This window comes from Colias eurytheme, chromosome 29 (assembly GCF_061535395.1).
Source record: "Colias eurytheme isolate Ceu_HAF_F1 chromosome 29, ilColEury1 Martin Lab GWU primary, whole genome shotgun sequence".
In the NCBI taxonomy this organism is placed as follows: Eukaryota; Metazoa; Arthropoda; class Insecta; order Lepidoptera; family Pieridae; genus Colias; species Colias eurytheme.
Genome location: NC_143008.1, coordinates 3,245,500 through 3,272,934, shown reverse-complemented (window position 1 = coordinate 3,272,934; position 27,435 = coordinate 3,245,500). Strand labels below are relative to the sequence as shown.

Genomic DNA, 27,435 nt, shown 5'->3' with positions numbered 1-27,435 from the left:
AGCAAAGTAGGTACCTATACCTATACGCTTACGTCGCGCGTCGCGTCGTCGAAAACGGTGCGCCCAGAAACAAACATACCTAATTCAGTTACAATCCTTTTTTTGTTCCGTAATTTATTGTATTTATTCTAATACGATTTTTTTTATTCGTCGGCCAGTTCTACTAGGTATAAAAAGATAAAATTGAAATATAATTATTGTAGCGACAGCCATATTATGTTACTATGTTTTCGTAAATATGTTTTTCACCTTCCTGGTTATTTTCACATAATCTTATCTTATATATAAAAATGAATCGCAAAATGTGTTGGTAAGCGCATAACTCGAGAACGGCTGAACCGATTTCGATCATTCTTTTTTTATTATATTCCTTGAAGTACGAGGATGGTTTTTATGTAGAGAAAACGTAAATATTATGTACCACGGGCGAAGCCGGGGCGGACCGCTAGTATATATATATAAATGAATCGCAAAATGTGCAGTGTTGGTAAGCGCATAACTCGAGAACGGCTGAACCGATTTCGATAATTCTTTTTTTATTATATTCCTTGAAGTACGAGGATGGTTCTTATGTAGAGAAAACGTAAACATGTACCACGGGCGAAGCCGGGGCGGACCGCTGCGCTAGTCTTTATATATAAAAATGAATCGCAAAATGTGTTGGTAAGCGCATAACTCGAGCACGGCTGAACCGATTTAGATAATTCTTTTTTTATTATATTCCTTGAAGTACGAGGATGGTTTTTATGTAGAGAAAACGTAAATATGTACCACGGGCGAAGCCGGGGCGGACCGCTAGTCTAATATAAAAATGAATCGCAAAATGTGTTGGTAAGCGCATAACTCGAGAACGGCTGAACCGATTTCGATAATTCTTTTTTTATTATATCCCTTGAAGTACGAGGATGGTTCTTATAGCTAGAGAGCTAGTTAGTTTAGTTTTAGTGCAGTGGCAGTGTAAATGTTGTTGTTGAGGTTATGTAAATTTAACACTTTAGTTAACTACCAAGATATAAAGAAATGAGGATAGGACACAATAACTATTGGTTGAGGTATTTATAAACTCATAATATACTTTTAAAAAAATCACGTTTTAATAAATTTCTAGAATTAAATTAGAACAGCTGATTCAAAATAGCCTAAAAAATCTTAATAATAATAATTACGCTTCACAGCAAGAAGAAATGTACCATATGTACCCGCACAAAGTCGATATTGTGTTGCCTACCGTTCGACTCAATGGCTAGGGTTGTAACTACCTTTAATAATTATTACCAAACTAATAAACCGAGTGATGCGAAATAACCATAATTCTTTTAGAGTTTGATAAAATGATCAGGCAGGTATTTTCTTTAATTCTCTGAATTCTCGGTTACTAAATTGTATCGTTGAAATTATTCTTAATCGCGTAAATTTAATAAATAATCATATGGAAAACACTTTTCATTTGTTTTTTTACTTTCACGCCCAACTACTATACAATAATTACGTTGTTTCGGTATTTTGACGAGAAAACGCAGGAAACATCCGTTGTATCATTTTAGATAGATTGTATATTTTGTATCTGTAGAATTGAAATCAAAGCTATGTATATGTTGTCTCCATTCTTTTCTTATCGGATTGTTGATCCCAATGCGAATGCGTCACTTAAATTTTATAAAAGACAATTAAGAACATCAAAAATAAAGTGATACGTAAATATTTCACAGTGCAATATATTATGTAATTAATAATAATTATATATTTATGAAAAAATAATTACATCAGATTTAATAATAGCAATTGTTTTGAATGTACATAATATGAATAAATGATTACATCATAATAGTAATAATCACAATTGTTTTATTTCCCATTTGTTGCAACCCTAGCATATTTTCATGTAGCAGCAGAAGTACCTACACTGGCGGCGCGGCGGCATCGTGCGACATCAAAGGCATTGCCTTACTAGGTAAGTTTATAATGACTCATTTCTTTTATTATATAATTTACGTTTTACTTTTACAGAATCCGATTCAATGGATTATGAAGACGAGTCACACAACGCCATACGATAGTGATGATGAATGAACATTTCAACATAAATGCATGCGTCAAGTCTGTAAAGTTTTGTTGTCTGCTGAAGTCTGTACGCAATGAAAATGTCTGCCGTTTCGAAAATAAGTTTTTAAGACCCTAATAAATAAAATATATGAATGGCAGATCTGGTCAAATACTTTCAAAATTGTATTTTTTTCAGCACTTTCATAAGTGTCTGCCAGAATGTTATCCGCGTGATAATGGTCTGCCATTGTTATTTTCCGATAGTAATAATAATCTATTTTCAAATATCAAAATGGCAGACGTGGTCAAATGGTTTCAAATAGGGATGTAACGATACCGATACCGATGCCGATATATCGGCCGATATATCGGCAAGCCGATATATCGGTATCGCCGATAATAAATCAACCGATACCGATATTTTTTTAAGGAAGAGCGGAACCTCCTGACACAAGCATTTTATTTGCTTACTAGGAGTGTTCCAATCACAAATTTGTCTATGTAAAGGAAAGAAATAAATAATTTTGAATTTTTTTAATTTTTAACGTGATAACGTTTTTAAATATGATATGCTTTCATATAACGATTCCAATGGAAATCCTTACCTTATTTGCAGTTACTCGCCCTTAACGCTTTTTTAGTTAAGTAATTTTATTTAGGAAAAATTCTAATAACACTTTTTTGCTTAGCTACAAAGCAGCTAACCCTCATTTTTTAGCTAAAAGGCAGTTATCCGATTCTGGTGATGCATCAGTTTTGGGGATGAGAGTGATGATGAAATAATGTCGCTCCCAAGCAGAGTACCGATTGTTTTTGATTTTCTTTTACAAAACGTATTGTTTCTGATCAGGTTTACTAAGTTTTAAACAATCTAGCAGCTAAATTACGGAAAATATAACAAGTTAAAGTTACGAAAATTTGGTAGGTAATGGTTACGACAGTGCGAACTTTCAATCGTACTTCTCTGTTTAGACTCTGATTTGTCTCTGTAACCGAGAAAGAGAAGAAAGACAGTCTGTACTATTTAATTTTTAAAACTATTTATTAATTATGTAATTTACCCCTTGGGTGGAATTAGTAATCGACTGTCAAGCAATGTACTAGAGATGGTGATACAAAAATTGTTAGGAGTACACTACCTTTGACCCGCTGACGGGGAGTCCATTTTGCAACTATTGCTATTTTTTCTTATCTTTATATGTATTAGATTATTAAGATTTGTATTTTTTACATTGTAGCAAATAAAAAGTTTTCTACCTCCTGCTATTTTCCACATATTCTGGTATATTATATTTTCTGAATGTGGATGAAAGAGTCTTCTAATCATTTGATAAGCGGTTCTACATTATTTATTAAGAGCATCCCACATTTAAGAGCTTGAAGCCCTATTGAAACCAGGGTGTATTTTTTCAAAAACCTTGTGCACAAGTCTTAATTTTTTTTTTCAGGAAACGATTTATGTTTACATTGTTTGTGGTTCTATATGTACTCACATATCCGTGACTCATATGATGGCTTCGCAGAAGAATATTTATAAAATAACGTTAAAATTGCAGTTCTAAATGAATATACGGTTCCAAAAAAGAAAGGGAGAAGATTTATCTCAATCTTAACCCCTTAATGAGCCACTGTAATGAAATAAACGTGAACATGACGAGAAATAAAGGTTAATTTTATCGAAAACTTAAAAGAGTAATTTAGTCATCCAAAAACCCTTAAACGCTGATTATAAAGTTTTTGAAATTTAAATTAAAACGAAAGTCATAGCTTAAAAGTAGTTATAGTAGCTTAACGACGTTTTAGGTAAGCATTTTATTACTAAATAAAATAAATCACAAAATGAAAATAAAAATACTAAATTACTTAGCTAAAAAGTCGCTATGGTTACGCTTGTCCAGTAAATAGTTAAAATTTTCAGATTATATGCTGAACTAAACGAGAAAAAGTGAATTTAAAAATAAATTATAACAGTATCTGGGTAAAAACTAATATTTATATATAATTAAATGTCGATCGATGTATCTCACAATAATTATTGTAAGTGTCATAATTTTTAAGAAATAACGATTTCCGTGTTTTTTGCCATTTACTCGAAACTCACTTCGTGGGCTTAACGGCTTTCTAGTTAAAGGATGGCAGAATAGTAAACTTTTATTAGGTACTGATTGTATGTGTATTACTTAAAGTTTAACTGACTTCGTAAAATAATAATACTAAAATAAATGGTTTTGTTGTTTTTTGATTTGGCATTTTTATTTAAAAGAATACGATTAACAGTTGTCTCTGTTAAATGTTGGTAACTTTTTATGCATAATTCACTACATATTTATTTTTCTACCAAGCCATCGATATCGGTATCGGTATCGGTATCGCCGATACATTACTAAAAATATCGGTATCGGTATCGTATCGGCAAAATCATGTATCGTTACATCCCTAGTTTCAAAGTTCGCCAAAAATTTCCACCTGTCTTACCTAAGCGCGCGCCCCGTCCACCACTCTGGGCTTAGTGACTCCTCATCTCATGTATAGTAGGTATAGGGGAATCAACACACAAAAATCCAGGTCTGGTCAAATACATACAGGTAGCTTTGCGCTAGCTCTCTAGCTATTACTTCTTATGGAGAGAAAACGTAAACATGTACCACGGGCGAAGCCGGGGCGGACCGCTAGTAAATAATAAAATAATAAATAGTGTATTAGATTTGTTATTGTATCTTGTATACCTACGAATAATTATTCTTACGTCTTGTTGGGAAATGTTCAAATACCTACCTATTGAAATAATTTACTGTTACAAATCATTAGTGTTATTAGTTTTGAGTGAATAGGCATGGATCAGAAATTCAGAATATAATATGCTACTAACTACTCAAATACATACATGTTTACACAACAAACACCACTGACCTCTATAACTATAAGTTATAGAGGTCAGTGACCGTCAGTGACAAACACTATGGATACCTACGCTCGCGAATGCAAATTCGGTGATTTACTAATTATTGATACCTAGTCATTGAATTCGTTTTGAAATAGCCTGTACTTTGTAATTTTTAGTGTTATAGACATTTATAAAATGTGGTGCTCATTTTTAGGGTTCCGTAGCCAAAATGGCAAAAACGGAACCCTTATAGTTTCGTCATGTCCGTCTGTCCGTCTGTCCGTCTGTCCGTCTGTCACAGCCGATTTACTCGGAAACTATAAGTACTACAGTGATGAAATTTGATGGGAATATGTGTTGTATGAACCGCTACAAAAATATGACACTAAATAGTAAAAAAAAGAATTGGGGGTGGGGCCCCCCATACATGTAACTGAGGGATGAAATTTTTTTTTTCGATGTACATACCCGTGTGGGGTATCAATGGAAAGGTCTTTTAAAATGATATAAAGTTTTCTAAAAAACATTTTTCTTAAAGTGAACGGTTTTTGAGATATCAGCTCTCAAAGTCGTAAAAAGTATGTCCCCCCCCCTCTATTTTTATAACTACGGGGTATAAAATTCTAAAAAAAATAGAGGTGATGCATGCTAATTAACTCTTTCAACGATTTTTGGTTTGATCAAAGTATCTCTTATAGTTTTTGAGATAGGTTGATTTAACTGTAATTTATTATATTTGCTGCTACGGAACCCTTTGTGCGCGAGCCCGACTCGCACTTGGCCGGTTTTTTTGTAATAAATCATCCCGAACGCTATTGTATTTTCGTTGTTTTATTTCAAGTGAACACCTATACAATTTTGTCACGAGCCGCCTCTGGCCTCTGGGTGAAATAAACAAGTCAAATGATTTTTGTTCTAATTGTATTTTGGTAGTAGTTTGTTTAGAATTTACATTACCATTGTTTAATTTTTATTTTGTATTTGTAGTAAAATAAAAAGATGAAAAACTTCATTAGGTATATTGTACGACACCTCACTCTGAATCGCGCTAGCGAAATTTTTTCGTTACAGAGCACATATACAACTTTCGGACAATCTTCATTGAGGCCGGCCGGCAAATCGAGTATGTCGAGAAACTTCACTTATTCGATGGAGGTATTCTACCTTCATTCCTCCACAGTTGTGGGACCCCGACGTGCATTGAACACGCAGCTTTCTGATACTAGTAGCTAAAATCAAAACCACAGATATGTCTGTGATCAAAACCATAATAATATTTTTACCTATTATTTTACTAAAAGTCGAGTGCATCGAAATCGTAAATATGTTTTTCACCTTCCTGGTTTTTTTTCCATAGTAAATAGTGTTTTTGATTTGTTGTTGTATGAATAATTATTCTTACTTGTTGGTTATGAAATGTATTTTGAAATAATTTACTTTTACAAATCATTAGTGATATTAGTTTTGAGTGAAAATGCTTGGATCAGCATAATATCATATTTGCTACTTCAAATACATGTTTTGATAAAAAAAAAACAATAGTGTAATGTAGGTAATAAAATAAAACTGCGTTTTATTGTAGGTAATCAATTTTGACATTATTTATTTCCCAAAATTACAATAAAATAGTTTACGCCAACAAATATAACTTTTATTTTTATAACAATCCTACTTCCTACTAATGCGAAAGTTCATACATGTTTCAAAAGAAAAACTTTTACTTTTACTATTATTTCAATTTATCCGGTTTAATTAAGACTTAATATTGATACATATGATCATTATAAATACAAATAGGAATTAACAATATAACGAATACGTGGCACAACTAAAATTTTACCGATACCACCCGTGGTCATTCTCCTTTGTGGGTCATTTGTAACAGGATGGCGGTTCTACAGCGAAAAAAGAAAAATGATGGTCAGAACGCTGATACCGGATACCTTAAGATACTGTAATATAAAATATTACTAGATTAGATAAAATATTATAGGTAGTATCTTCACCGTGTGTGACGCGCTTTACATTCACGCCATCTAGAGTTAAATCTTTATCATTTTTGTATACGTCTGTGTGTGTAAACGACCCTGTATGCAATGACAGATGTTAAAACGCATAATTTTACCGAATTGGGTGGATTTTAAGGCAATGATATAACATATTTCAATAAAATATAATATTCAGTAACCGCCATGACTATTCCTAGGTTTGATGACTATTCCAATTACGCAAAAACTCAAATAAACTAGAAATGTAGAATTCAGCGCCATCTAGCGGGATATTGGCTGGGAACAGATCGTTGCAATCACCTTAAACTATCCTATCTCTCAAGTTGGATCGAACTGCACATCGGTTAAGTGGTTTAGGAGTCCATTGAGGACAAACATTGTGACACGAGATTTATATATATTAAGATTTACGCTATTGAGCCACCAGTCTCAGAATTCTAACTGTGTCAATTCACTGTATTTTTATATTTTTTCTGTCACTAACAACAACTTCCATTTTTAGGAGAAACTTTCCCGCCCAAAAGGCCATTTACGAGTCCAAATTCGGTCCCATAGCCAAAGCTAGGAACGTGGCTCTCCCCCCCTTTGAGGAGGCTCACAGGAATGTATCCATCTTGCTCGTCAACTCGCACCCCTCTTTTGCACCCACTAGGAGCTTACCACCAAATGTGATTGATATAGCCGGGTATCATATTGATGCTAATACACCTCCTCTACCAAAGGTGAGTTTATCTATACTAATATTTTAAAGCTGAAGAGTTTGTTTGTTTGAACGCTCTTATCTCGGGAACTACTGGTCCGATTTGAAAAATTCTTTCAGTGTTAGATAGCCTATTCATCGAGGAAGGTTATAGCTATATACCATTATGCTATGACCAACAGGAGCGGAGCACTGCGGGTAAAACCGTGGAGCACAGCTAGTTTTGTATAATGTCTTAAAGCAGTAAGACAGTGACGACCTATATAGTGTTGTCCTTCTTCCACACTGGAAGCAATACTGCATCATGATAATATGGGGGCATATTATTAAAAAGTTGGTCATAGACTGTAATTTTATTAATAAAAAAAATCGTTTGCTATAGTTTCACCGGGCTTAAAAGATAGTGTAAGACACTTTTGAATAGTACAGCTTTCTGGTACCGAAAGAATTTTCATATTTAGATGTACTTCTATAGATTACATAACTACAAAGATACGATTTTTTACTAAATATTTTTTATCGTTACCTTACCTTACCTATATCCAGGATCTGCAAGAACTCCTAGATGCTTCCCCACAAGGCGTCATCTACTTCAGCATGGGATCCGTATTGAAAGCGTCACAAATAAAAGAAAAAATCAGAAGAGACCTGGTCAAAATGTTCGGTGAACTGAAACAGACTGTTCTCTGGAAGTTCGAGGAGAAAATCGAGGGTCTACCGAAGAATATTCATCTGAGATCTTGGATGCCACAGTCTAGTATACTTGGTAAGTAATTTCTTGGATAACTTATGTTGATATGTTGATTTATTAAAGCAGACATTTTTTAGATATACATTTTTGAATGGACATATTATGTAGAATTAATTTCGACTGGTTTTTATACAAGTTTCTTCAAAGAAGAGCAAGAAAATTTTTGGAAAGCCTGTAGTGGTGTTATTAATTTAAACTTATAACTAAATCACCATTTCTTGAGATTATTATTATAAAACGTGTTCTAATAACGTCGCGTTTAAAATAATTGGGCCATAAATAGGTATTTATTTTTGATTCGAAACTTCCGCACTTAGTTCAAATCAAAAATCATGTCAAAAAAACTCTATTACCCAAAATAAATGCTCTCATTTTCAGGAATCATCGTGTTATCCTGAAATTCTATATTACATTACCTATGATTAGAGTCTGTATTAATCTTATCCATTTTTAACTTTTTAGCCCACCCTAACGTCAAGTTATTCATAACCCACGGTGGTCTTCTCAGTACCCTGGAATCCTTACAATATGGGGTACCCTTACTATCGATACCGGTGTTTGGAGACCAGCCAGCTAACGCCCACCGCACTTTGGTAGCCGGTCATGGTCTGAAGGTTGAGTTCTCTGAGGATATGGGTCCGGAACTGAAGACCGCTTTGAATGAAATGATGAGCAATGATAGGTGAGTTGAAGATTTTGCAGGAAGTGATTGTGAGATATTTTACGTGTTGGTTTGGTTAGGTTGACCGCCTCCTTGGTACAGTGGTGACGCGTGAGCGTAGCACCGAGGGGTCCTGAGTTCAATTCCCGGTGGAGACGAAGAAAAAAAAATGTCTCGGTCTGGTAGGACACAGAAGGCTGATCACCTACTTGTCCCTAAAGAAAATCGATCAGTGAAACAGATGTATAATGCATCTGCCCCTTACCTCACTACTGGGACTTCACTTTTAGGTTAGGTCACTAACTGATGAATTCTCAATATTTCGTTTTTCTTACAGTTATTACAACAAGGCGAAATTCCTTTCGAAGTTATTCCGCAACCGGCCTACAAAGCCCGCCGACCTGATCACATATTACATTGAATTGGCAATTGAAAGCAAGGGTAAGTACTTATAGTTTAAATAAATTATTATAAGTACATATACCTATTATTGAAAAGAACAATGTATAGACACAGTTTTAACTAGTTCAGGAGTCGAAGGATTCATTATCTAGACCTGTACAATTATTATGTCAATAAAGATTTTTATTATTTTATTATTTTTATTATAGACGTTAGGTTTTTTTCTTTTGTCACTTTAAAATAATAACGATGTTATCTTTTTTTAAACTACTGGACCGAATTTAATTTTTTATACAGTTTTGGAATAAACTACTTTTTACCAAGTAAAATAGACTAATCATTTTGGTATCCCGTTTGGGATTGCCTAAATAAATGCGGTTGGTTTGTGAACGCTTCCAAAAGTAAAAAGTTTTGGAGGCGATCTTTTCAGCAAAAATTGAACACGCGGTAACGACCGCTTTGAAAATGGTTTTATCTATTTTTCGTTAATTTGACAATTTCCTGATATACTTAATTAGAAATGTCCAGACAAATATTACTCAGAAGTCAGAACACACATTTTTTTATGAAGAACTAATTTATTCTTTAATATTTTCAGGTGCTTACCATCTCCGATCATCAGTGAATCAGTACACGTGGTATGAAAACTGGATGTTAGACATAATATTTGTAATTCTAGCTGTATTGTTCGTTATTTTCTTTACTATCAAGAAAGTTATAACATCGTTTATGAGCAAAGACAAGAGTAAGAAACAGAAGAAGAATTAAATGTTTATTTATAAGCTACAGTTCGTCAAAGAACAACCACACAATCTAAAAAAATGACGTATTGATGCAATACTAAATAGGTATTCATATTTTAGAATAAATTTTATTAAAAGGATATAGGAAACATATAATTCGATGTGCCAATTAGTATATCTATCTTTAGACAGAAAACATTTCGTCTGTAATACATTTCTTCTTCTTCTTTTTGTTTATGACCTTCCCGACCCCAGTAGAGACCGATTCTGCCAGTGTCCAGTGTCATGTATGCACAAATCAAAATTGATCTTTAATTTCAATGACTACGATTATAATGCAGCAACTTAATACTCTGTGCTGAGGAAAAATCACGGAAGAGAGTAACACATTTTTTACATGCGTGAAATGTCATTTTGACAGTGACAGTTGAACTTTTAAAAATACAAAATTGGGTTTTGCTGTCGAACCAATAGATAATCCAATTAATTAATTAGATAATCCAATTAAATAATTCTTAGATAAAGCACAACATAATCTTAGTAAATTCAAAAGATATCTTGTACGTTTTAAACAGATTTTTACTAGTTATCTGCATTTAAATATTTATAATATGTATAGAGCAATTTTTATATTTATTACTAATAACAAAGCCAGTGAAATAGATACCTTTAAAAAATACAGTAATTCCTAAGTAATTTCCAAAGTATGAAGTTTTGATAATATGGTTTAAAAGATATAACTATTTGAGATTTCTAAATAAAAGACTTTGCACTAGATTTACAGCCAAGAGATAATTTGAAATGTTTTTATCATATGTTATTTGCCTTGTTTTTGTAGGTAGATAATTTGATTAGATCTTTAATTAAAAATTTTACGAACACAATAATTAGATATTAAGTGAATTAAACCTAGATCAGAGAATATGCAAAAATTATTAAACGTTATTAATTCTATGTTAATTTGATAAATCGCACATTTTTTTTCGAACAATAATTATTATTGTTTTGACGCGCAAAATTTTATTATTTTATAATAAAACAATAATAATTATTATAACAATAATTTTTATCTATAATCATGGCATGTAAATGTTTATGATTATCTGTTTTTTCCTCTGTTTCAAAAATAAATAAAATACAATATAATTACATAGTTACTTACCTAATATTGCAGCATTTAATGTGAATGTACCTACATAATAATCTTAAATTACAAAATAAAAGGATAATAATTTAATTTTTCAAATGGATTTTATGAAAATACGAATGTGATAAAATATCTGGAATTTGGTATAATGTGATGTAAGTAAATAACATTTTATATGAGGAGTGTATGGAGTTGTGTTATTTATAATTGTTGTAATAATAACGAAATAAACATAACTAATTAGTTAGGTACTGTATTTTTGTGTTTTATTTCTTCTTGAATGTTCCGTAATTTCACTTACATAATTTTAAAATTGAACCTATTTTGACCGAAGACTCAAATGTCAAGTAAAACAATTGAACCTTAGTACTTAGGATGAACAAAATCAAAATATTTGTAGAGATTGTCGAATCTAAAAATGATCGCCCCTCCACTGTGTTTACGCTCACATTCAAAGTACGTGTATAGACGCAATACACACAAATTGGTCTGCCTCATTGGTCGTTCAGTCCTCCAGTCCCGTCCATGCCCGAACGACAGGACCAGTTGGCCAACTAGTGCATAAATGACGCGATGCACGACAGAACGGACGTGTCATTCCGTACATAGCGCGCTCTCCCCGCCATACAATGCTAGGCACCTGAACTGATCGCCCGATTAGTTGACAAATCAGTGCGCGAGTGTCAAAGTTTGCAGTAGAATCGACGCGCGCACACATATAAAGTGGTTCAATAATTATTTGTCCTCACACATTGAAACAATTAAGTTTAGTGGAGGGGCGTTCATTTTTAGATTAGACAATCTATACCTAGTTGTGTTCGTTGGTTATGGTTGGGTCATGTTTCAGTTTAGCCTTCCGAAATGGTATTCCAAATATCTTCAATGTAACTACAGATTTTGACTCTCATACTTTTCTCTCAATTATTAAATAGAGTAGAGTAGATGTCCCGGCAATTTTGTCGTAGTACGTATATTTATGTTTAATAGTCGCCTATGCTTAAATTATAACAAATAAACACTCCTAGTTGATTTGCTATAATTTTATGTTAGGCGTAGAACAATAATATACACAATAATGAATTAAAATCAGATTTTCATTTTTATCAAAAATATATAAAAGGAAACCAAAAAAAATACACTATATATATTTTATATATTATTTTATTACAATTATTATCACTTTATACATATTTAGGTACTAAATATATCTATCCAAGTACAATTACTGAGTTTTCTTCTTACTAGAACTAAGTTTTTGTTTCAGGAACTTGATAATCGTTTTAATTACAAAGTAAACTATGTATAAAATAATTAAAATAACTAAGGCTATATCCAGCATCCATAATTCGTACCACTTGTATAGTTTGACGGGCGAACGAAGATGGTAGGCACCTAGAACAATATAAAATAATTGATATAGTTAAATAATAAAATTACGCTTTAATCTTATACAATTATTGTATTGTTACCGATCCTTGATAAGTACAAAGTTTGAATTAAATCTATCCGTTTAAAGTAGGTCAAAATGGAGTCTAAAGGAGTCGGTTACATACAAACATACAGGTGAAGCTTTGAAAGCGTGGTACAAGTCTTTAAATTAGTTTGATAGTAGTTATCCAAATCCTAAGTAATAGTATAAATGTGAAACTATTCCGTCTTTCCCTCTGTTTACCTGTCTCTTCTTCACGCCTTAACTACTGAACCGATTACGATGAAATTTGGTACAAGGATAGTTTGAAGACTAAAAAATGGCTTAACATTTATCCCAGAAAACCCATGAGAACGGGTACTATACTAGTTTTCCTTTGTCAATGCATGCGGAGCCGCGGGTCCGTCGCGTCTGCCTATCAGTCTGTTCGTCGAAACCTCAAAAATTACTGCACCGATTTTAATTCTGTTTTCACCAATTAATTGTGCTTACCTTTACTCTCAATGGCTATTTCGATGTAATACGTTATCAGCTCTGATGGATGTGTCGGCCGTTTCAAAAACACGTTTGAGAGGAATTTCGCCTTTTTGTAATACCTGAAAAACGAAAAAATCTATATATCTCATATCTATCTCTCACTCTCATAGAGAAAGGAAATTCGTTCCATCCGGATGTCCTTGACCACCTCTCAATAATTTTCATAATTTTTTTTATTATAACACAGTGATTACAATTTTTGCAATACAAATATTATCTAGAAATAAATGTTTTTTCTTTCTTTCTTTCTTTCTTTCAAATAAATGACTATATTGGAAACCAATTTGTACGAATTATTTCATCATAAACCTATAATAATATTATGTGCCGTGTCTAGCGCATATAAATGTAGATCCTTTTTCTTTATTCCGACATTCCTGTTTAAGATTTTGGCGGAGTTCTTTCTATTGTGCGGCGTAGATTTTCTAAACTGCTTGTCTAAAAAATCCTGCCTTCAAACTGTCACTCCTTACACTACCTCTATATATATTATGAGACACTAGTTTTCCGCCCGAGGCTTCGCCCGCGTTTTCAAAGAAAAACCCGCATTGTTCCCGTTCCCGTGGGATTTCCGGGATAAAACCTATCCTATGTGTAAATACAAGTTACCCTCTATATGTGTGCTTAATTTCATTGTAATCGGTTCAGTAGTATTTGCGTGAAAGAGTAACAAACACACACATACACATCCTCACAAACTATCGCATTTATAATATTAGTAGGATAGGATAGGATTGACAAAGATAAAAACTACATACTTATCATTGGTCAACATTTCGTCCAACGCCGTCTTCAATGCTGGAGTCATATCTGGAGAGAAGTCCACCTTCAGAGCGTGACCAGCGGCCACACTGCGTTGCACATTGCCCGGCTGGTCTCCGAACACAGGTATAGCTAGTAACGGCACCCCATATTCTAGGGATTCTATAACACTGAGCAACCCACCATGGGTTATGAAGACTTTTATGTTGGGGTGCGCTGTAAAAAGGGGGATTTTTACTTTGGTAGCATTATAAATTATGAAGATTCAATCATGAGGCGGGCTTCGAACGAGCGTCTTTAGATTTTGCCGCGGTACGGCGTTACGTTGTATTTTTTAAAAGATCTCAAAAAGGAGTTTCTAAATTGTAAAATAATGAATAAAAGTCAAATTCTCTTTGGATGTTGGTTAAAATAAAGTCAGGGACCTGAAAAAATTCCACGGAACAAAGAACTAGAACTAGGACAAAAAAAAATATGGTTAATACATAATTGGCTCATTTTTCTTGGCTCATTTTCACTCATTACAGTTGAAACATGCCATCTCACTTTGACATCTAATCTTTTGAAGCGCGTATATTATGTTGGTTACCTTTTTCTAAGTCTTTTTACTTATATAATATCATTGCTAATATAGATAATAGTGTGAAACAACGCATTTAAACCGACATTCACATGACGGAAATACCATATTAGTATCGTATTTGTTTTGCTTATGAAGGTTTATATTACTCGTGTACGATTAGAAATTTAAACATAAGTACTATAGTTTTATTATGTTGCTTTAGATCTAGTGATAAAGTTTATCAAATTTATTCTGGCTATTTCGTAAAGATATTTGTGCCTTACTTACAGTAAAGATATTTTTGACTTGTTCTGTTCTTTGCCTTCGACATAATACCTATTATAACTTAATAAGCATGTAACACAAAACCTAATAGTAAGTATGCCATTAGACATAATAATATGGTTTACTACATGAAATTATTGTATTGTCACCGATCCTTGATAAGTCTACAAAGTTTAAACTAAATCTGTGTTTAAAGCGGTTTAAAATCGAGTCTAAAAAAAGGAGTCGTTTACAAACATACGGGTGAAGCTAATAAAAGCGAGATAAAAAATGGTTTATTAAAATTGTATCACCGATCCTTGATAAGTCTAAACTAAATCTGTGCGTTTAGAGTGGTTCAAAATCTAAAGGAGTCGGATACACACATACAGGTGAAGCTGATAATAGCGAGTTAGAAACTACTCCATCTCACCAAGTATACTAGACTGCGGCAACCAATTTCGTATATGGACGTTCTTTGGCAACCCTTTAATATCCTCGTCAAATTTCCAAAGAACTATCTGCTTTAAGCTGCCGAATAGTTCTATTAGGTCTTTCCTGGTCTTCTCGTTGACTTGAGAAGACTTGACTACGGAGCCCATGCTGAAGTAGATAAAGCCTTGAGTGGAAGAATCCAGGAGGTCTTGAAGGTCCTGGAAGGAAGAATTTCTTAATCACTACATAGCTGTACCAATGTTATAAGGCTGAAAAGTTTGTTAGTTTCGTTGAATACGTTAATATCAGAAAAATTAAGGATAGACCATTAATTATCGAGGAAGTCTATAGGCTTAATATCATCACGCTAAGAACAATATGAGCTGAATAAACCGAGACGTATAAAACAAAGACGTTTTTCGATATCTGTCTGTTGCTATGTACGCAGTACATCCTTATCTATACTAATATTATAAAGCTGAAGAGTTTGTTTGTTGTTTGTTTGTTTGAACGCGCTAATCTCAGGAACTACTGGTCCCATTTGAAAAATTCTTTCGGTGTTAGATAGCCCATTCATCGAGGAAGGCTATAGACTACATAAATAATATCATCACGCTAAGACCAACAGGAGCGGAGCCACGCGGGTAAAACCGCAGGGCACAGCTAGTTATTGATATCAAACAAAACAGCAAAGTAAACTATGTAATGTATTAATAAATACCTACATACTTACTAATTACGACATGATCATCACTACATAGGTAGTATAAAACAAAGTCGCTTTCTCTGTCCCTATGTTAGGGACATGTATGGTTAAATCTTTAAAACTACGCAACGGATTTTGATACGGTTTTTTTAATAGATAGAGTGATTCCAGAGGAAGGTTTTAGTATATAATTTATTATGTTTTAGACGAAGCGGGCGAAGCCGCGGGCGGAAAGCAAGTAGTAAATAAAACAACAAATTGATTGATACTTCCATACTATATAATATTATAAATGCGAAAGTAACTCTGTCTGTCTGTCTGTTACTCAATCACGCCTTAACTACTGAACCAATTTGCATGAAATTCGGTATAGAGATATTTTGATACCCGAGAAAGGACATAGGATAGGTTTTATCCCGGAAATCCTACGGGAACGGGTTTTTCTTTGAAAACGCGGGCGAAGCCGCGGGCGGAAAGCTAATATGAAAATAAATTATTATGCGAAAATCGTATGCAGTTAAATGAAAACTACAAACGAATACAAATAGTAATTAAATATATACTTCATATATTTTTAAGTAAATATTATATTACATACAATATACATAGTACATACTTATAGAAACGTGTAGACTGTAGGTAGATAAATAAATAAAATCTGACTAAATGTCAGATTTTTCAAAAATTTTCATTAGGGGTATATAAAGATAACTGCGTCCTTCGATCGCGGGGTCTTCCACGCAGGCCTTCACAGGCCTCGGGGTAACTGTTCGGGGCGACGGCCCCTTTCAGTGGTAGCAACGCCGCCTGCAACTACAGGCGGGGCACTGGGTGGGACCTAATGGTCCGAGGTGTCGTGTCCGGGAGGTGTCCTGCTGCAGTGCGATCGAGCCCGCGTGTTATCGCGGGCGATCTGCTAGCTGCTGCAGGGAGGAATGTCCGTGGGTGAAGCCACCCGCCACTTAGCGAGGTCGAGCCCGCCGGCAAGGTGCCGGGGGGCGCCCATCAGCCAGCGGCGAGGAAGCGGTCGTGTCCTAGGAGACTAGGTCACGTGGTAGGCCTCTTATGTCCGGCGGTCTCCGATGGTATGGCGCGATGCCCTGCAAATGCTGGGATCGCGCTCCGTCGGCGCGCGCGAACATAGAGGAACTCAGGCGACGAACGAAATCGTCCAGGCTCTCCATGCGCAGGTCCCTGGAGATGACCTGATTCCGTACGAAGCGTGGTGCTCCGGAGATGGTGCGGAGCGCTAGCGACTGCTGCGCTCGCAGCGACTTGCGGTCCGTCTCATTGGTCAGCGCGAACCACGCAGGGGCCGCATAGGTGAGTCGCGTGCGAACGTAGGCTTTGTAAATGCACAGCTTCGTACGGAGAGGCAGGTGAGACGCCAGCATGGGGCGGAGTATGTTCCGCACGGCGCGCGTCTGGGCAACCACGTTCTTCACATGGGGCCGCATCGAGAGTGTCTTGTCAATGGTCACACCAAGGTACTTGGCCGTCGGTGACCATTCGACATTCTCGCCCATGAGAGACACCGGGGGCGGCAGGAGGCGCGCCCGTCCGATGGAAATCGCCTGAGTTTTCCCCACGTTGACCTTGAGTCTCCAGTCCTCCAGCCATGAGGGAAGTGCATCCAGTGCTCGCTGCATCTTTACCGATGCATGCTTGGCGTTCAGCGAAGTGGTAATAAGCGCAGCGTCGTCGGCATACAACGCTAGGATGGCTCCGCCAGCGACTGGGATGTCGTCCGTGTATCTGCTATAGCAGACGGGCGACAGGCAGCTTCCCTGGGGCACACCGGCTCGGATGGGGCGCTCTGTGGACAGAGCATTTTCAACCGCCACTTGAAAACGTCTGTCTTGCAGGAAGGTGGCCACAGTCTTAACTACTCGACGCGGAGTAGTAGACGTGGACAGCTTGTAGATGAGTCCGGTGTGCCATACGCGGTCGAACGCTTTCTCCATATCGAGGAGTACTGCAACCGATTGTTCTCGCTTGTTGTAGGCGGCAGCGAGGTGGTGCAGTACTCTCGCCACTTGTAGAGTGGTGGAGTGTTCGGCGCGGAAACCGAACTGTTCGTCGCGTGGCTGAAGGTGGGGCGTCATGTGCAGCAGCAGTAGCTTCTCGAAGACTTTCGAGGTTGACGACAGAAGGGTGATGGGACGGTAGCTCTCGGGTAGCAAGATATTTTTACCTTGTTTGGGAATTAGGATGACTCGGCCGAGCTTCCACGGAGATGGAAAGTGCCCGGTACGGAGGATTCCGTTAAAGAGCCGCGTCAGCGTCGCGATGGCTCGCGGAGGAAGGTGACGCAGGGCTTCATTGGTGACTCGGTCCGGGCCGGGGGCTTTGCGTAGTTTAGTTCGTCGAATCATCCTTTGGACTCGTCCAGGAGAGAACACGACGGGGTCTTCTGTCGGTGGTATCGGCGGTTCGAAGTAATCCTTCACCTGTCGCTCGATGGTCTCTACGTGCTGCACATTCGCGGTCGGATTAGGCGTAAACTGCGTCTCCAGGAAGTCTGCAAAAATCTCCGCTCGATCCTCGGCGCGGTAACGTGGGGTTCCGTCACCGGCCATGAGGGGTCTAATCGGAGGGGGCTTCCTGGAGAGCTGGCGGCAAAGGCGGTGCATGCCGGACCAGTCATCGCCGGCTCGCTCGATGGCGGTGTGCCAAGATTCGACTGCTACCGTTTCCAGTGCGTCTGAAATCTTGGCTGCCAGAGCGTTTAGCCGCGTCTTCATGGTCGGGCATCGCAGATTTTGCCATAGTCTTCGCAGCTTCCTCTTCTCCTCTAACATCGCTTGTATATAGGCAGGGAGCTGGGGTTTCTTGCGAGTGGATGCAGCATCGAGTCTGGACTCGCGAAGCGCATTGGACAAGACTGCGCTGAAGTCCGTGGCGAGTCGGTCGACGTCTGCAGGGCTCTCGACTCTAAAGGACGGAGAATGTTCAGCCATGTGTTCGGCGAAGATTCTCCAGTCCTGGCGATGTTTCGGAGAGGGCATTGATGTTGTCATCGGAGACAGTGTCAGCGTCATGAGGACGGCTTGGTGGTCTGAAATGAGGTGGTCATCCAGGACGTCAAGCGACGGCGCGGCGGCGAGGCCACGAGCAACTGCTATGTCGATGACGTCCGGTGTGTGGGCTGCACAGTACGGGTAGTGCGTTGGGACCTCTGGTCCTAGCACTTCGTAGCCGTGGCGGTCTGCGTCGTCCAGGAGGCGTCTGCCGTCCGGGCTTACGGTGTTGGAGTTCCACGCCGTGTGTTTCGCATTGAAGTCGCCAGCGAGGATCGTGGGCAGCGGCGAGTCCAGCAAGGTTCGGACATCAGCCACTGCGAGTCGATTCTGCGGCGGCTTGTAAAAGGCGAACACACGAGTGGGCTGGCGGTCTACACAGATTTCTACGCCGAGGGCGTACGACGACTGTAACTGAGGTACTGGAAGTAGTTGGTGAATGACATTCCGACGGACCAGGACTGCTAATCCCCTGTAAGCAGTCCCGATCGGCGAGGTGTGGTCCTCCCGGTAGACATAGTATCCGGAGACCTTCAACTTGCCTACCGGTCGGAGGTGTGTTTCGTTAACCAGGCCGATATCCACTTGACGTTGACAGAGCAAGGTTTTGAAGAGACGGGCTTTTTGCGCTGAGAGCCCGTCGGCGTTCCAAAATGCGATGCGGAGCTCAGACATAAGAGGCACAGAGCTCCGCGATGCAGCCCAAGATCAGCGGTATTGGGTCACGCTGTTCTTGGATAGCCACCAGCACCTGATTAAGAGTGCTGATAACCTTAGTCAGTCTGGGGTCCAGCGGCATCACACGCTTCGCCTTCGTCCCCTGTATGGGGGCGGCGACCACGGAGGGCTTGGACTTCTTGCTACGCTGCGTAGGCTGCGGCGCAACTGGTGGTGCAGAGCGCGGCCTAGAGGTAGATGCTACCGGCAGAACAGTAGGTGGAGCAGTGGTTGGCGCTGCCGAATGTGGCGCCGCAGGCTGTGCTGCTGGCGGCCGCGTTTGGGTGCGTTTGCCACGCTTACGGCGGCGTTTAGCTGTCGGACCTGGCTGGTTGGCAGCAGCCATGAGCGAGCCAGGTGCATCGGCTTCAGTTGCGGGCGCGCGCGCATTTGTAGCAGTGCGTGCGACGGTGCCCGCTCGGCGGTTGCGCGTCTCCTTCCGGAATATCGGACAGGTCGCGTTATTAGCCGTGTGGGCGCCGCCGCAGTTGGCGCACGTTGGTGGTTCCTCGCGCGGACGCTGGCATTCCTTTGCCGGGTGGTTGTCACCGCAACGCACACAGGCTATTGGCCGGTGGCAATTTTGGGAGGAATGCCTGAATTGCTGGCATCGATGGCATTGCGCTGGCCCCTTTCTGCCGCGCCATGCCTCAATTGTGATCCCAGGCATACAGAGCAGTTCGCTCACCTCATAAATGCCTGGGATGAGGTCCGGAGTCCGCTGCAGTTGCGCGAACATCAGACAGCCCGGCCTACCTGGACGAGCAGGGATTGCACGCACGTGTTCCGGAATAAACCCGAGCTCGCGCAGCTCTGTCTCCACTAGTGCCGGTTCTGTGTTAGCCGGCAGACCACGGATCGCTACTTTCACGCTTCTCTCAGCGGGCAGCGAGTAGCAGAACCAAGAGATTCCGGTGCTGCTCTCCAGCTGCGTAAGATAGCGCTGGATGAGTCGGAACTCCTGGTCTGTCTTTGGTATAAAACGGACACCCTTGCCAAATGGACGTCCATTAGGAGTGTGCCCGAGGACCTTTTTTAGCTCCCTAAAGTGGGTCGGCCAGTCGGGCAGTGTCTCCACTATAAGAGGGGGGTAGCGGTTGGGCTGTTTGGTAGGTGGCGCGGCGTTTGCAGTGCCGGCAGCAGCAGAGGGGGAAACAGAAGCAGCAGTATCGGTCGCAGTCATAGTCTTGCTGGTCGCGGCGGGCGCAACGACGGCGGAGGAGGTGGAGGGTGTGGGCGCTGGAGATTTAGGAGACGCGGCCATGGCCGCGTAAGAGGGGCCAGTTGTCCCGGTCTCCATAGGAGAACCCGGTGACATCATCGGCATATTCAGCGTAGGCGGAGACGAGGATGCTGTGATGGCTTTTTCTCCTACTCTATGTGGAGGGGAGGGAAAGCGTCCCACCGGAATACCCGGTAAAGGGGCGGGGAAGCGCGGGGTGCGCGGCAGTGGTGCCTGTGCGGCGCGCTTCAAAGTGCCCGGCATTAGAGTGGCGTCGCATGCCGGGGCCTGTCGACGACTCGGTGTGATCGAGCGAGCACTTGATGTGATAGATTCGGTGGATCGGGCCGGCGATAACGTCAGTGGACTCGCCAGGAACGATTCATCGCCAGCTCCTGACTGAGGTTCCGACACCAACACAGGAAGCCGGCCGGTTGCAGTTGAACGGGCCACAATTGCGGCCTGGCCGGAAGCGGCAATGGCGTCCAGGCCCATTTCAAGTGCGGCAACCGACCGACTATAGACCCTGCGGCCCAGTGCGCGCGGACGAGTCGCGCGTCGCTGCGGCAGCGGCGGCACGCTCGGCGGCGGCATGACTTTAGGATGTGTTTATTTACATCCGGGGTTGCAATCGCAACTTTTAAAATTTCATAATTCAGAAATAAACAAATAAATTATTTATATCTGAATTACCAAATTATTCAATTAATTAATTGATTTTAATTAATCAATTAATTAATTATTTATTGATCAGCGAGCAGAACGCTGAGAACGAGAGACCAAACGACCAAGAACAAACGACAAGACCAAAAGACCGAGAAGCGATGTCCACCGACCGCTGACCGAGGCCCTAACCTGAACGGAACCGAACGGAACCACTGCGTCCTTCATTCTTCGAAAATTATATCATTATACAACAAAAAACTTTGCTAGCGCGATTCAATTCTTCTCAATAGCGTGTAGTAGCGACATCTATATTCACTGACCGAAGCTACTTGATACTCGACATGGCATTTTTCTCTGAGATGATTTTTATTTTTCTTTAAATAAAAGTGTTCTTAAATGTATATATATATTGTTTGTTTTATAGTATTTAGTTTATTAAATTTATAATCTTTATTTAATAATATTTTTGTTATCCTTGTATAACATTACTAATTATTTATCTTTGCGTATACTTTCTAGTTTCTACCTACCTACCTCCTATTTCTAGTTTATTATTTATCCTTCTATCAGTTGGTTGCCTGGAAGAGATCACTCTTAAGTGATAAGGCCGCCTTCTGTGCTGTTTTTCTTTTAGAATAAGTTTTGTTTGTATTTTATGTATTTTGGTAGCACAATAAAGAGTAGGTATAAATCTATAGGTACATATAATAAATCTGTAGAAGGGTCAATTCTGTACATTGAAAATATTGAAAAAATAAATAGCAGGGGGTGTTACTGGATCGATACCAAACCCAAATATGTGATTAAAAAAATTTTTGTCTGTCTGTCTGTCTGTCTGTATGTGAAGACATCACGTGAAAACTAACGGTTCGATTTCGATGAAACTTGGTATAATTATACCTTATTATCCTGGGCGTAAAATAGGATACTTTTTATCCTGAAAAAATACGAAGAAAAAAAATAATCTTAATTTTTCAGTTTTATCCATAGACGTTGTTCTGTAGAACAGCGAACACACGTTGGGTATTATTATAGGCCTAGCCGTATTTAAGTCCAATAGATATTTATAAGATGTTATTGTCAGAGTTACACAAAATGGAGAAATAAACCATCCACGCGAAGACCGAAATCCGCGCGGACGGAGTCGCGGGCGGAAGCTAGTAAATAAATAAATATATCCAGGTGCGCGTCCGCGAGTTCTACATCGCGATGCAGCGTTGCCCTTAAGCCGGGTATCCACTTAGGTTCGCCGTGGTTTGCGAATGCGCCCGCTCCGCAAACCAAACATAATGGATACGTCGTGATCGCGGAGCGCGACTGGAGCACGATCGGAGCACGGCCGCGGCGGAGCGCTCCGGAAGCGGTTTTTTGCGCGAACTCAAAGGGGAGCGCAGATTGTTCGTGGACGCGAGCGTGTGTTTGTTAAAGCCGGGTATCCACTTAGGTTCGCCGTGGTTTGCGAATGCGCCCGCTCCGCAAACCAAACATAATGGATACGTCGTGATCGCGGAGCGCGACTGGAGCACGATCGGAGCACGGCGGAGCGCTCCGGAAGCGGTTTTTTGCGCGAACTCAAAGGGGAGCGCAGTTTGTTCGTGGACGCGAGCGTGTGTTTGTTAAGTTCGCGAACATGGAGTGGTCCGGTGAAATGATGAATATATGCATTATTTCATTATTTTTTCTTCCCTTATACATATTAGCTTGCCAAAATCGATGAGGTCGTTTGTATTCCATCACAATATAATGTAAAAAATAAAAGCTGCACTTCCTACTAATTCTGGAGGCGGCATGTTTGCACCGACCGTCTGTCGTGTGTCGATTGGAGACCGGAGCGCGGAATTTAGCGCTCCGACAGGAGCACTGATGTTGCAGCTAAGTGTGTACACTGTACACGTTCACGTTCGCGGAGCACACAGTGTTCGCAATCCACGGCGAACCTAAGTGGATACCCGGCTTAAACATCCACGAGATGAAGGAGCGGCTGCTTGGCGCGCCAACAGACGGGGTTGAACGCGAACGCGACCAGAGAGAGGAGCGAGTCGCCGCGGCCGCCGCCGCCCATAGACCCGCAGGTCGGCACCATCGTCAAAGTGAAGATCATCCATCGTCATTCACTGTTTATTCTATTTTTTAATTTCAAAGTTCTGTGCTATCTGTGTCATGAATTTAATCACAGAATTTAATACATGGTTCAAAGCGAAAAGGAATAATTTAAAAATAAAATTTTATTCATTAATCAATCGATAATCAAAATAAAAAAAAACAAAGTGTGATTTTATTAAAAAAAATGTTTTGGTAGGTGTATTGCTTAATTTTTGCCTGCTATAATTGTCCAACATCAGCTATACTTCTACATAATATAATCTATACTAATATTATAAAGAGGAAAAGTTTGTAATTATGTAAGTATGTATGTATGTATGGTTTTCACGCATAAACTACTGGACCGATTTCAAAAATTCTTTCACCATTAGAAAGCTGCATCTTCACTGAGCAACATAGGCTATATTGCATTTTGAAAAAAAAAGATCCTTACCAAAAATGCAATAATGTAACCCAAGGTGTAAAAAATTCCTCAATAAAACTTCTGTCATCGCGTGCGCTGCGGAATCTATTGAAGATAGAACAAAAAAATGTTCTACGGTATTATAGAATGGATCAATATCTACAAGAAAGTCCGCGATACCATATATCCATCTTCAGTAGTTATGTTACTACAACAACTTTTTTACGTTTTCAAAGTAAATAGAAGTGCCGACAGTAATCAAACCATGTTACCCATACACATATATTAATCCTTATCCCATTAAATGATGTTTTATTATAGACTGTTTCAATACCAGCAAAATACTTTTTAAATGAAAAAAATTGGATATTCCATTCAAAAGATATAACGAATTTTTAAAAGTGTCAATCTACAGAAAATAGTAGGTATACTGTTCAATACAATGAGCAGGCCGTAGTGCGGGACGGGGTAAAGGTGATTTTCATGTGATTAAAAATTAAACCTATAGTCCGACCTATAGTAGACTTTTCACTGTCACGACATCACTATCGCTATGTGGGTAAAACCGCAGGGCATTGCTAGTTGACCTATAAGTATACCTACTTATAATATTTAACGGCACTTTATTTCATTTTTGATAATAGTATTTATCTTTCTACTAAGTATATAAAAATAAGTCGAGTTTTCCTTCCTGACGCTATAACTCCAGAACGCACGAACCGATTTCCACGGTTTTGCATTCGTTGGAAAGGTCTCGGGCTCCGTGAGGTTTATAGCAAAGAAAAGGTGTCTCTGGTGGCGAAACGGAGTTCGCCGGGTTTGCTAGTTGGTTATAAAAGTGAACACAAACAGATGTAATAAGACCAAATATATGATACTCGGAACCCCCTCTACTGTCAAAATAATAAAAAATAAGCTGCCATCAGTATTTTTATGCATAGACGGGGTACCTATACAGCGTGTTGAGGAGGTTAGAAACCTGGGCATCATTTTTGATGAGAATCTGAGATTTGAGAAGTACATTAGCATTACAGCAGCTAATTGTTTCTATAGACTTAAGGTTTTATATCGCATCAGACAATATATTGAACCCAGTCTCAGACTCAAATTATGTGATAGTCTAGTTCTATCAAAGTTCAATTATATGGATGTTATGTATGGACACCGGTTATTAGGTCGCACAAAACGTGTAATCCAGCGAATGCAGAACGCATGTGCACGGTTCTGCTGGAATGTCCCACCGAGGGATCACATCACGCCCTATCTTAATAATGCGCGATGTCTAAACATGGAGCACCGCAGGCAATTGCACTTTGCATCCCTTCTCTTTGGTGTTGTCAAAACAGAATCGCCTCACTATCTGTTCGAAAAACTTATCTGGAGGAGTGAACAAAACACCAAATACAACACCAGGGATGCTGCACATAAACTCCTCGTACCCAAACACCATTCCGCTTGTTTTAAGGGTAGCTTTAAATATAACGCCACTAAATGCTGGAACAACTTGCCACCACCGTTACGGAATCTACGAACACTATATACTTTTAAATCTAAATTTAAAAGTATATTATTAGCTCACCAAATCCAGTTTTAGTGGTATTTATATATATTAAATTTACGTGATAATTGTCCTGAAATATTCATTATTTGTGTATTTATTATGTATTTATATTCGTCGTTAGTCGCGTTGTATCGTCGTACCTATCTATAAGTTATTACATATATCTCATTTATTTTATTTTTTTTGTGTATTTATGTATATATGTAAACCTAAGTTACTCCTTTCGTCCCAACTCGAAGCCTTCATAATTATAAAGGGGGGCACTGAAAAACAGCGCTGGCAATGTTCCAGAACGTTGCAGCATATGCTGAGCTGTCTCCTTTTTGTCAGGATCGTATGACAAACCTTAATAATAATACTGATTGTCAATTTTATTTTCTCTACGTGCTTTTTTTTTATGTTATTAATTTTAGTGTTATTGTTGCTATTTTCTTGTCGTGGTGCTTTCTTATTTATCTCTTACGGTTCTTTATGTTTTATCATTTTATGTGTGTGTGTGTTGTGCTGTCCTTGATAAATAAATGTTTCTTTCTTTCTTTCTAAATTTTTATCATGATAAAGTATGTGTCTGCTTGTGTAATCGTATCCCCAAACGGCTGAACTTATTTGAATATGATTTCTTGAAAATATTACCTATCCCTACTAATATTAGGTATAAATGCGAAAGTATCCGATTTTGATGAAATTTGGCACAGACAATCTTTAGACCGTGAGAAAGAACATAGGCTACCTTTTATCAAAACACCACGCGGGCGAAGCCGCGGGCGGAAGCTAGTATTGAAGAAGTTAACAAAGGTTAGAATTCTGGCTCATAAAATAATATGCTGTCATCGAACCTTGATAAGTTTACAAAGTTTGAATTAAATCTGTCCGTTTAAAGTGGGTCAAAATCAAGGCCAGTGGACGTGTCCTTAACATAGTTATAGTAGAGCCAATTTAATAGGCAACATTTGACGTCTATCAATTTTATCTTCATAGGGCGTATTCAGAAAGAAAGCTTGAAACTTGTAGGCGCTTGTCGGCGCTTGTCATGTTCATATATTTTCCTGTCAGTGCTGTCAACCCGCGCAGGAAAATATATGAACATGACAGGCGCCGATAGGCGCTTATAAGTTTCAAGCTTTCTCTCTGAATACTCCCATAGGGTGGTAACCTGCTTAAAAACATCGATTAAAGTGAATTATTCGATACGGACTTGAAACATTTGTCAATCGAACTTGAAACACATGTCAATAATTTATGATAATTTTTATTCCCAAGTAATCAATGCATTCGATTCTAGATGTCAGATTTCGATTTTTAGAGTAACGTCTCTGGTATTTAAAAAGAAAAAAGGTTTATTGACACAAAATTGTAGCGACGTCAGTTCTTTAAATCAGAAATTGTTCATTATGTTTAGAATGGTTTATCAGTAAAATCAAGTCCTAAAATTACTTCTATCGGTCATTATTATTATAAATATGTAATCGTAATTGAAAAAAGTTAAACAAATGTGCAGTTCTAACAAAACGAAATATCATGTTATTCTATGTTGTCGTTACTAGGTTACGTTGTTGAATTTTGTTGAACTGTCAAATGTTGCCTATTAAAATGGCTCTACAATACATTAATTATAGTCCTTTTCACCTATGATGATTCCTGTGACACTTCATCGTGTTCCGAATTACGTAGTTTATGTTTAAAACGCCAAAATAATTTTAGTGCATAA

General features: G+C 38.9%; 2 protein-coding genes across 8 annotated transcripts in view; one reads left to right on the top strand and one right to left on the bottom strand.

Moving 5' to 3' along the window:
- The window catches only part of LOC149896141 (UDP-glucosyltransferase 2-like), a 31,511-nt gene extending 19,930 nt beyond the window's left edge, over positions 1-11,581 (top strand). For all 7 annotated transcript variants that reach the window (XM_090118358.1, XM_090118361.1, XM_090118360.1 and 4 more), the window contains exons 6-10: positions 7,439-7,658; positions 8,183-8,402; positions 8,850-9,069; positions 9,386-9,489; positions 10,049-11,581. In XM_090118358.1, the coding sequence (XP_089974484.1) occupies positions 7,439-7,658; positions 8,183-8,402; positions 8,850-9,069; positions 9,386-9,489; positions 10,049-10,218 (934 nt within the window). In that variant the 3' untranslated portion in view covers positions 10,219-11,581. The remainder of the gene's footprint in view (positions 1-7,438; positions 7,659-8,182; positions 8,403-8,849; positions 9,070-9,385; positions 9,490-10,048) is intronic.
- A 906-nt stretch (positions 11,582-12,487) lies between these two features.
- The window catches only part of LOC149896138 (UDP-glucosyltransferase 2-like), a 35,137-nt gene continuing 20,189 nt past the window's right edge, over positions 12,488-27,435 (bottom strand). Inside the window, exons 6-9 of the mRNA XM_090118099.1 lie at positions 15,328-15,547; positions 14,065-14,284; positions 13,262-13,365; positions 12,488-12,732 (exon numbers count right to left, since the gene is read on the bottom strand). Of these exons, the coding sequence (XP_089974225.1) occupies positions 12,563-12,732; positions 13,262-13,365; positions 14,065-14,284; positions 15,328-15,547 (714 nt within the window). The 3' untranslated portion in view covers positions 12,488-12,562. The remainder of the gene's footprint in view (positions 12,733-13,261; positions 13,366-14,064; positions 14,285-15,327; positions 15,548-27,435) is intronic.